This window comes from Alexandromys fortis, unplaced genomic scaffold, assembly GCF_014885135.2.
Source record: "Alexandromys fortis isolate MF-2015 unplaced genomic scaffold, M_Fortis_MF-2015_v1.1 scaffold_238, whole genome shotgun sequence".
Classification (NCBI taxonomy): domain Eukaryota; kingdom Metazoa; phylum Chordata; class Mammalia; order Rodentia; family Cricetidae; genus Alexandromys; species Alexandromys fortis.
In genome coordinates this window covers 1,896,249-1,907,905 of record NW_026068126.1, presented here as the reverse complement: position 1 = coordinate 1,907,905, position 11,657 = coordinate 1,896,249, and the positions used below count along the sequence as shown (strand labels likewise).

Here is an 11,657-nt window from a genome sequence, read left to right as displayed (position 1 = left end):
GGGGGGGGGGGGGGGGGGGGGGGGGGGTGTTGAAGGAATCTTGAGTTCAAGATACAGAAATTCAAATCAACCTAATTTGTTTCCTGTCTCTAACACATCTGGTGGCAAAGGCGACTTTAGTCACAAGCCAAGGACTCAAAGGCCTGCAGCATTCCATTCTCCTTTTGCCTCTGTTAGGTGAAATCTAGAAAGGAACTTGGTTTTGTTTCTGTGGCTTTTGTTATTGTTGTTTTTGTTTTGTTATTTGAGACAGGCATTTGTGAGCTGCCCTGAGGTACAAGCACTGAATGATGGTTTTCTGCAAGAGGACAGACTGTTCTTAACCACAGCCCCATCTTCTCAGCTCCAGTTTATTTATTTATTTATTTATTTATTTATTTAGTTAGTTAGTTAGTTTCTTTGTTTACATTCTCGATTAAGGAACGCAGGACATTGCATTTAAGGAAAGTGCTCTGCCTCTGAGCTACATTTCCAATTCCTCAGCAAAATCTATTAGCACATAAGTTTGAGCTGATGTCTTGGATGTATTACTACCTCCTTCCCACAATGCTGACCTTTTATGCCAACTTGACACAAGTTATAGTCACATGCGAGGAAAAAACTCAATTGAGAAACTTTACACACCAATTTGGCCAGCCTGTGGAAGCTTTTTTTTTTAAATTTTAGTATTTTATTTCATATACCCTAGCCATAAAGTCCCATATGGATTTTCAGCATTAATTAATGACACGTTATCAAGTTTCAAAGATTTATTCATCAGCTTAATAAACTCCAAAAAATCAACATGATTTCATGCATTCAGAGGAGTATTTCCTGGTCAAGTGGAAAATTGTGCGGATGCTTCTGAAAGACCTTCATTATAAGCAGCTTTATGGTGAGCTTCATGGTTTAGAAGTCAGGGCCTTCTTTCTTCAGTTTGCTGTAGTCCACATTCACTGAGTAGAACTTATATTGTTCATTGGGACCCAGTTTGTTCCAAGGCTCTGGGTTATTTTTCCTGTCCCAGCTGACATCTGGATTGAACAATGCCAGGCGCATCAAATACAGTGCTGCTCCAGTACCTCCTGCTTCAATAAATACGAAGAGAGGAATCAAGCTGGGATGTTTCTTGGCTTGCCCGACGATCTGACGGAGCATGTTTGCGGCAGGGGACTACCTCCACGGAGACAGGAGAATGAGAGCGGGGCACACACCAAACGGCTTCGGCAACCCGGCTGAGCGGACGTCCAAAGTCACCTGGAAGCATTTTCTTAATTGATGTGATAGGACCAGCTCATTGTGTACCCCTAGACAGGCGTCCCTGTGTGGTATACATTAGTATTCAGGCATTTGCACTGGCCTACTCTTGGGGCCGACAGAATACGTTCTCAGCTGCAGCCCACTAAGAGCACCTTCTGTGCACATTCACCATGTTCCCTTTTAACAGGTGGGCCTCGCCCACCTTCCATTTCTTTCTTTATCTCTCCCTGCATCTTCTCTGCCTGTCTCTCTGTTTCTCCCTCTCTGCCGCTCCTGTTCCCAGATGCCGGTCTTCCCTCTCCCCTCCCACCCTTTCCCTTAATATTAAAAAAAAAAAAAAGCCTCCACGTCTTTTTCTCTCATGCCACTTTTTGGTAAATTACAACATTGGTTTCCTGACCAGGAAAGACTCTCTTGGCACTTCCTCCCACCAGCCAGTAGTTTGAGACACACCAGGACCCTGGAACCTGGTCCATATAAGATAGCCTCGCTTCTCCAACTGGATCTAACACTGGCATGACTGGTAAGCCCCCTTTTCTCCACCTCTGGCCATTTTTCATGAGTGAGTATTCCTCTCTCCAGTGTGGTTTCTCACCTTTTGGTCTTGTCAAGTCCTAGTACCAGGCAACCAGGCTCTCTCAGGCTCAGAGCCTTTTGCCCCTGATCTGTAAGTTTGACGAAGAAAACACAAAGCAGCCTGTGCCTTCTCAAAATTGACCCTCTCTTGTAAACAGAGACTGCTCGTTTGTTCCCTGACTGCCCAGACCCGAATAACCCCAGAGAAACTATATTAATTACACTATCTGGCCTATTAGTTCAGGCTTCTTATTAACTAACTCTTGCATCTTAAATTAACCCATTTCTTTTAATCTGTGTATTGCCACAATACTGTGGCCTACTGGTAAGATTTTTTTGGTTTCTTTCTCTTTTGCCTACTCTCTCTATATGTATCCCTTCCGTGGCTTTACTCTGCTAAGCCATTGGCCCAAACAGCTTTATTCACCAACCCATAAAAGCAACACATATACAGAAGGATATCCCACACAACTCTCTGAATTCCAGGGACACTACGAATTACAGACCTTTGGGTCTCACTTATCTGCCTCACTCATGGGAACTTTGGCATCGTCTACACCTCCAACTTTTGCACTCAGTGACCAACTTATGGGCTTCTAAACTCCTCTGCCTTTGCAATCAGATCTAACCCAAATATCCCTTACATATTACTTTTTGATCTGCTCTCTTCCACCTGCAACAAATATGCTTTCTCGTTCACTGGCAGCTTTGCCTTCCATTCAATACTGGCAATTAGGTCTCTGGCCGGGTTATCCACCTCTGACCGTTCCCCTAGACTTCCTTTCTCAAGCACAGTCCTTTCCTCACTTTCTGGCTGTCTTGAAGTCCTGGTACCAGGTGACTGTGTCTCTCTAGGGCTCAGAGCCCTTGGTCCCTGTTTTTATGTGACCACTCAGTCTGACCCTCCCTGGATCCCTGGGATGCCAGTGTATTCAGGCCTATGGATTTCCTTTCTCTACCTCATTCTTGGGACCTGTGTCATACACCTCCTCGATCCCATTGGGATGCCTTTTGGAGACCCACTGACCACTCCTTCTAAATCAAATCTGGCCTCGGTATTCTTTGGACCAGACAGCTGGGGAACAGAGAAAGATTTCTCCTCTCTCTTCCTTCCTTCCTTTCTTTCTTTCTTTCTTTCTTTCTTTCTATTTTTTGTTTTGTTTTTCGAGACAGGGTTTCTCTGTGGTTTTGGAGCCTGTCCTGGAACTAGCTCTTGTAGACCAGGCTGGTCTTGAACTCACAGAGATCCGCCTGCCTCTGCCTCCCGAGTGCTGGGATTAAAGGCGTGCACCACCACCGCCCGGCTCCACTTTCTTTCTTTTTCGTTGCTTCAAAATCTGCTTTCTACTGGATTGGGAACCCCTATGGAAGTGGATGCTTTCCTTCCTGACCTCTCTCCTTGTTCCCCTATCTTTAACAACCACTCCCTGCTTCATCAATTTCTTTTCTATGTTTCTCCAATGTGCATTTTAAAAAAAATCTCTGATCAAACAACTAATTAGTTATTGTTACAGGACTACCAACTGTTAGCCATAGAGCTGGAGGTGCAGGACTACCAAACGTGTCCGGGTGGTGAGAATGAGCAGCACCCCAGAGCATTTCGCCATGTCCAAGCAGCACCTGACCCAGAGCCTGGACAGTAAAGTGAAATGGCAAACTACCCAGGATGTGGCCATCACTCCAGCTCTCTCAGGTCCCCCAAAGATGAACAACAACCCCCTGGTCTGCAGGAAGTAGCCTCACGAACACAGCATCCTCATCTCTGCCTCACTTGTTACTGCTTTCTAAATCAACAGTTATATAATAAACAAAGGGAGGAATATTGGTATTCAGGCATCTGTACTGACCTGTCTTAGGGGTCCTGACATTTGCTACACTTCTTTTTAAAAGGTGGGTCTTTTTTAAAAAAAAAAAAAAGGTGGGCCAGAGCTCCAGGGGTTCAGAAATGTGTTTGGAAAAATACTGTACAGAGCTAGAGAGATAGCACATGCATCAGGCAACTTACAATTGTCTTTAACCTCAGTTCCAGGGGTTCTGATACTCCTCAATTCTGAGAACATCCCTCAATTCTGAGGACACCTACACTCATGTGCACCTATGCAAATGTGTGTGCATACACACACACACACGCGCACACGCACACACAATTCAAAATATTTTTCTTAAGACAAAAGAGCATTCTAGAAATCCAGTGCTGCAGTGAGGTTCCAGGCAGGGACCCAGCCACTACATTATCTGCTGGGTTCAAGGTTGGTATTGCCACAAAACACTGTCCTTCTGAGCCTCTGATACACCATGTTTATCTATCTATCTATCTATCTATCTATCTATCTATCTATCTATCTACCTATCTATCTCACAAATATAACTGACCCAGGAACAAAAAAAGGGAAGTTCTTTTGCTGTTCAGAGACAGGCTTTCAGACAGCCCACCCAGGTGAGAACAAGTAAGAGCCTGAAGTCCTGGTCCTCCAGCTTCCTCTTCTGAAGTAGAAGATGAAACATCACAGGTCTGTATATGTCTCGACCATCACACTTTTAGAGTGTTGAGGATCAAACCCAGGGCTTCTGGTAGGCTACAGAAGTTCTTTCCCCACCTAACTTACCCCCAGCACAAGAAAGAAAAGCTCTTACTGGGTAACCCGCTAGGAAAGCTTGTAGAAATTTTGAAGAAGAAGGGTAAATCAACTTCACCCAACATGGAAAAGTCCTTGTTCTGTGAATCTGGGAGTTCATTCCCACCACCACACTGGTAGAAGTTAATAGAGGCACATAGAAAGGAACCAATAGGGAATTACCCTTTTCAGAACTTTAAGGAGAGTTACAGGCCTATCATAGACAAGCAGCCTTGACTAAGATCTCAGAGCAGACTAGTGTTAGGAGACATAGCTCCGTGTACAGCATCACGGGAGGTTCTGAAGAGAACAGACCCTTTAATTCCCAAAATATCAGGAGAGATATCACATCATAGCCACTGGCTACCACACTAATTGGGGCTTTGAAGAGAGTGTACCTTCCCTTCAATCCCAGAGGACAAAGGGAGTGTCTGAGTCTTACAGTTTTTGAGGGACACAAGGACAAGCTTTGTACCGTGTGAGCTATCTAGCCCGGCCCTATGTGCTAGGAATCACAAGGCAGGAAGGCATTAGATAAGCCAAGTTGTAATTCAAGGCTGTCCTTGTTCTAGGTATCAGGGAGGTTGGAAAGTTCACAGCTGCCAGCAGGAGGGTGCGAACTGGACTCATGAGACCACAGCTTACTTTATTAACTCTGTCCAGAAAAAGAGGCTGCAGAGGGCCTGGCCTGATTTCTGGGAAGGGAGAAAGGTAGTCAGAGTCTGCAGTCTAACACATAGGGTATAGATGTGCATAGTCTAGCTGGCATCATCACACTGTCTGGGTCCAGTTGTGTGGCCTTGGGCAGGCCATCCTCCCCTCCTGAAGCTTGTTGTCCTCTTCTTTCCCATCAGTCTCCTGGGCTCTTGTGAGGATCAAGTGGAATGATCTCCATGAAATGCTTCCTAGGAGCCATCTTCAAAACTAATAGCCACTCCTTTTCCAGCATGACCAATAACATCGGTGGCTATTTTCTTCCTCAGTAAGTCTAGGAAGAATGTGAAATTCTCAGGATTCTGGCTTTGAATCAGCAATCACTTTACCTACAGAGTCCTCCCTCCCCTGCCCCTGTACTGTGCCACCTTTGCAAAAGCTGCATATGTCCTCATAAAAGTTGCTGCTTCCAAAAGCTGCTGTCCATCCTTGTAAATTTCCACCTACAAGAGGATTTTCCCCGTTCTCAAGCCTCTTACTGCAGTGCCTTTCCCGGAAAGGAAACCACTAAGACTTGGCTAGAGGACATTAAAATCCTTTGAGCCCAGTACACAGTTCTGTTGGGCTGTTTTCCTCTAACAGCTAGCATTTCAGCAAGAGTTACCACAAGAATTCCTTAATCTCTAATTCACTTGATAAATAAGGCTTTAAATGAGTTTCTTGCTCATCTAGCTGAAAATGGCTAGAGGAAAAGTCACAGGGGATCATTTTACCTGGAGGACCCATTTGTTTCTTCTAAAGGATTAGTATAAATATCTACCTTAAAAATAAATAAAACCAAACACCTAAACAGAACAAAATCCAAGTGCACACTAAAACTTCCTTCTTGACATTTAAATGTTCTCTATTCTGGACGGGGAGTGAAGAGTTCCCAGGCAGTACTACCAAGCAGTCCCACATGGCATGGTGCAGGTGAGCTCAGCCTTTCTTGGGGCCAGGTATAATACCAGCCTTCCTCTGTGGTGACATGACTAATCCACCTGGCACACCTCAGGGAGTGGAACAGGATGGGATCAGAGGTCCCTAGTCCCTGGGAGAGAGTCCCAGATTCCTTGAGAAGCTCCAGAGAGTGCTTATATGTGTAAGAGGCTTGAGGAAGGACTCTTGGAATCAACACTGAAGGAAAGGAGGAAGATGGACTTCTAAGAAGCCTCAACAGAGCCTTCACGATCCCTGGGAAGTTCCATGTTAAGAAAATCTTATATAACTGACCCAAGTGCCAACTAACTCCAAGAGGAACCAGGCACCAAGAGGAGATGTCCCTAAGAAGCTGATATGACATTGGCCTTAGGGGTGGACCAGGATGATGTATCTCTGTTTGGAAGCTCTCTTTCCCCCTTCTCAACTCTCCCAAGATAGAGGAGTCCAATCTGACCCCAGAAGGTTTAAGAAGAATTGACGAAGTGGCCAGAACTAGCCTTAAAGAAATTGTCCAGACAAGGGACTGTACCAAGAAGGGGAAGGAAGGGAAAAGGAGGGAATGTGATGTGGAAGGGGTAGACAAGGAAGAAAATTTGGGAGAGGGAAGAGGAGAGAAGAAAAGAAGGGAGGAAGGGAAGAAGGAAGAGAAGAAGGGAAGAGGGGAGGGAGGCAGAAAGAGATGAAGAGAGAAAATGAAGAGAGGAAAAGGAGAGTTAGAGAAAAAGAGATGGGGATAAGAGGAAGAAAGAACGGTGTCTAGGTGTGGTCAGTGGCCTTGGAGTCAGGCACTGGCTCAGTCAATTGTTCCCAATGCCTCACACCTCCAGGCTCACTCTTCTTTCTTCATGGCTGTCCACCACTCAGCTGTGTTATGGATCAGGAAGATGTGCCCACCAGAGAGGGCCCCAATCCACACACCTTGCTGTTCTTTTTATTACTTTTGTCTTACTGGCTAGAAAAAACTAATAATCATTGAGCAATTATTGTATGTATTTTTCATAGAAAAACCATATAACCATAAGGTAGGCATCAGCAAACATTTTAAAGTGCAGGACAAAGCACCTCACGTGTCTGAACTTTGGTGGAGCCTCTCAACTCTTGATTTGGCTCTACTTCCAGATATGGGTGTCAATGACATCTGTTGACACTGAAATAAGCTGTCACACCCATAGACACATCAGGTCCCACGTGAATGGAACTTCCTTTCTCTTGCTTGGAGTGTTCTGGTACACACAGTTTTATACCCATAAGTATATAGCTGGATGACTTAGGCTATTGCATGACAATAAAGCAAAAGATAAGAAACCAATCCTAAAAGTCTCAAATAGCTCACGGACTCAGGTTCCATGAAATTCACTGTCATTTCTTCCATCTGAAATTATCAGTGTCCATGATCTTCTGCTGGTGTCTGAAGATCATAATTCCAGTATTAAGGAATCACACCAGTTTGACTTCATTTCAACACCATCTCTGTCCTGCCTTAGTTGGAATAAAGCTGATGTACTGTGAAAGAATGTGTTCATACAGTTGATGCTTCATATATGCAACTAACATCCATGGATTCAAACCATTATTGAAAATATTGGAAAATATAGTAACATCTAAACTCAATATGCAAAGACTTATTCCCTAGATAATATAACTATTTATGGGACTGGATAGATGATGGCTCCATGTTTAAGAGCTCACACTACTCTTGCAAGGACTTAAGTTTGGCTCCCAGAACCCATATCAAGTTGTTAACAACCACCTGTAACTCCAGTTCCACCGGATATAATGCCCTCTTATGGCCTCCATGGGTACCCACATGCATGTGCATGCTCAGGGGTGGGGGTGCCATTTACATGCCATTTTGAGCATTAGAAGTTATGTAGAGACGGCTTAAGTAGGCCCTGTCCAACCCAGGGTCCACCAGCCTCATGCATACCAGGATAGCTATGACTGTCGCCTGACACTCTGTGCATAGTAGTGACATATAGCAATGTCAAAAGATTAGACAGGGCTTCAGAGATGGCTCAAGGGTAGAGTGTTTGCTTCATAAGCATGAGGACTAGAGTTCCAGCCCCAGCACCCGTGTAAAAAGCCAGGTGTGGTAGGAGGTGCTTGGGGAGGATGAAACAGTTAGACCCTGAGTTTGTTGACCAGTTGGCCTAGTCTACTTGGTAAGTTCCAGGCCAGTGAGAGACTCTGTCTCAAAAAACAACTGGATGTTTCCTGAGGAACAATACCTGAGGTTGATCTCAGTCCTCCACATGAATGCAGGTGCACCTCTGCATACAAGAATTTATACCTCTTCCCCCACAAAGCTGGGTACCCTTGAAAAGCATCTGCAGATGTGGGTAGGCTTTACATAAATGCTTTTTTATGGTTTACACATAAGATACTTTTAGTGTCCTTGGACATTGTTTTCTGTAAGGACCCACCAGGTATAGATGAAGAGGGACACTATATACTAATATAACTGTCCCAGCTTATTCTGACCTAAAGAACAGTTCCAGGAAACTAGAGTCAGGGGACTATGGAGGGAGAACGAATACACTGGCAAACTTATGGAAGCTATGCCTTGGACAGCTAGGACTGGGTCTCACCGGAGTGCCCGGGGAACTATGCAGAACAGAATATGCCTTCAGTGTGTCCACAGCAGACATGGTTAATCCACTGCTCCCACCACTCACTGGCCAAGGGCTAAAACATTCCCATTTCCAGAAATGGGTGTGCACATAGCTGAGACGACTCCTACAATAGACCCAATGACAGGGAGGAAGAGATGTCCCTGGCAATATTAAAAGCATTGTTTTGTGGCACCTCCTCCTAGCTGCCCATTCACAGCAGCACAGATGCTTAGTTAAAAATGTCAACCATGGGCTGGAGAGATGGTTCAACAGATTAAAGCACTGGCTGTTCTTCCAGAGGACCAGAGTTCAATTCCCAGCACCCACATGGCAGCTCACAACTGTCTATAACTCCAGTTCCAGGGAATGTTACACCCTTACATGGACACACATGCACATAAAATAAAAATAAACAAATCATTTAAAACTTTTTTTAAATGCCAATCTTGATACCTATCTTATTTCGGGTTTCCACTGCTGTGAAGAGACACCATGACCATGGGAACTATAGGGAAAAGTCTTCATTGGGGCGCGCTTACAGTTTCAGAGGTTCAGTCCTTTATTATCATAATGGGGAGCATGGAGGCATGCAGGGAAACATGATGCAGGAGAAGTGGCTGAGAATCCTGCATCTTGCAGGCAACAGGAAATGGTGTAAAAGTCACACTGAGGGAAGTTTAAGAAAAAGAAACCTCAAAGCCGTTCTCACAGTGACACACTTCCTCCAACAAGGCCACACCTCCTAACAGTGCCACTTTCGTTGGGGGCCATTTTCTTTCAAACCACCACAGTGCACAATCCTGAAGAACTGAGTTAGATCCCTACAACCCATATAAAGGAGGAAGGAGACAAGGGACTCCACAAAGTTGTCCTCTGCCCTCCACATGTTCACCATGGAGTACCAGCAGTTCTCTATCTGTGGGCTGCATAGCAATATCCTGTCTAGCAGATATTTACATTACAATTAACAGTAGCAAAATTGTAGTTATGAAGTAGTAACAAAATAATTTTATGGTTGGGGTTCACCACAACATTCAGAACTATATTAAAAGGTCACAGTATTAGAAGGTTGGGAACCACTGGCATACATCCATATCATGTGCACACACACAAGTACTAATTTAAAAAAAACATAAATCAACTCAACACCATGGAATGGAGGCAGAGTCAGAAGTTCAAGGTCATCCTTAGCTACATGGTAAGTTTCAGGTCAGCCTGAACTAGTTTCTTTGAAAGAACATATGTGTTTGAGAGTAAGACATGTGGCATGTCTCAAAATTTCAGCTCCTTTTCAATACCCCGTGGGAAGAGACACCATTGTTCATTTATCCATCCATCAAAACATTAGGCTGTTTCCACGTTGGGAAAATTGTCACTGACTATGCCACCGCTGCACACAGGCTTTTCACTGGTCTTGGACAAACTCCTAGGATTGGGTGACAGCACCAGAGACATAAATATGTGACTGGATAAGCGTTGCAGAGCTGTGTTCCAAAGCAGCCCTACCAGGCCACATAGTGGTTCGCTCACAGTATCCTTGACAACACTTAGGATTGTTGGCCTTTCTTCTTCGACATTTATTTATTCTTAGAGGGAGGTATGTGCCCATGTCACAGTGTGCACATGGACATCAGAGGATAATATCTGAGGATTTGTTCTCTCCTTCTACCACACGGATGGGATCTAGATTCCAAACTTAGGTTCTCAGGCTTGGTGGCAAACGCCATTACACACTGAGCCATCTCATCCATTGCTTTTACTTGAGTATTTCTGATCCTGTGCAGTTTTTGTCTAGTGAAAACAAAGCCACAAGAAATATCTTCATAAATAAATTCTTTTGTATTAGCTACTAATAGCTCTATAACATACACTGAGAACAAGAGCAAGTGAGTTAAAGAGCGAGGAAGGTTTATTTGCTCTCATCTAACAGTCTCTGGGTGGTGGTGCCAGTTTGCTCACCTGCCAGTTAGCTTTGGCATTGCCTGACTTCTACATCCTCACCCACAGTGCTCAATGTGAACGAATGCTTTACCTGTCTATGTTCAAGTTCTTATTATTTAAAGTGTAACTTTCCTAAGGAGATGTAAAAGAAATGTCTATTCAGCCCAAAGAGTGAAGAAGGCAGACCAAAGTTTGGTGAGTCACTGAGTTTACTAGGATTACTCACAGGAGCATGGGTGACTCAAGGCAGCTGCACAACTGCAAAGTCCCACCCCTCTGCCATTTTTTTTTAACCTTTGATATATTTTAGCAGTTTAAAGATTCATTGTAGCGGGAGAAGATATAACTGTTTATTTTGTTGCCACGGCTGCAGTCTTCTGTAATAGGGCCCTGCTTCATGATGATGATAATCATGACACACCCACAGGAAACAGTCACACTATGATTGTCTTGGCTGACTCTGAGCTCCTGGCTTGGGATTACCTGATTACTTACAGCATATGATTACATACAGAGTAGTTGGTACTACAGACATGCTACCACATTCAACAAAATGTGGAAAATTTGAGCTGTATCTATTTTTGGTGAGCATAGTGATGAATGTCAATTAATGCATGATAATTACAATCCATCTAGTCTGCTTTGCTCTGGATTCCTCACTAGTACACTCAGGAGTGTCGGTCTCACCTTCAGAATGCAGTTAGTCCTCTAGTGCTCAGAGCTGCTCACCAGGCATTCAGGCACCATGGTTTCACAGAATAGAAAGGCCTGACTGAAAGGGACCTTTCTAAGGTTACAGAACAGATCTACCCAAGGTACTCTAAGATAAGAATAGACTCCTCTAAAGTTTTGATTCTAAGTGTCTTCCTCCATTGTTTTCTACCTTCTATATTGTGGCAAAGTTTCTCACTTGAACTCAGAGCTTGTTGATTTGGCTGGTCTAGTTAGACACATTGCCCCAGGGATCCTCTGTCTTTGCTAGCCAAGTGTTGAGATTAGGGAAAGCCCAAACCAGCATTTACATGGGTGATGAGATTCT

At 44.2% G+C, this 11,657-nt stretch overlaps 1 protein-coding gene across 1 annotated transcript; it reads right to left on the bottom strand.

Annotated features, from left to right (window-relative positions):
* Positions 1-731: 731 nt before the first annotated feature.
* Positions 732-1,236, bottom strand: LOC126490692 (cytochrome c oxidase subunit NDUFA4-like). Its single transcript, XM_050125798.1, has one exon. The coding sequence runs from the start codon at positions 1,135-1,137 to the stop codon at positions 889-891; it is 249 nt and encodes an 82-aa protein (XP_049981755.1). The 5' UTR covers positions 1,138-1,236; the 3' UTR covers positions 732-888.
* Between the last annotated feature and the right edge of the window lie 10,421 nt (positions 1,237-11,657).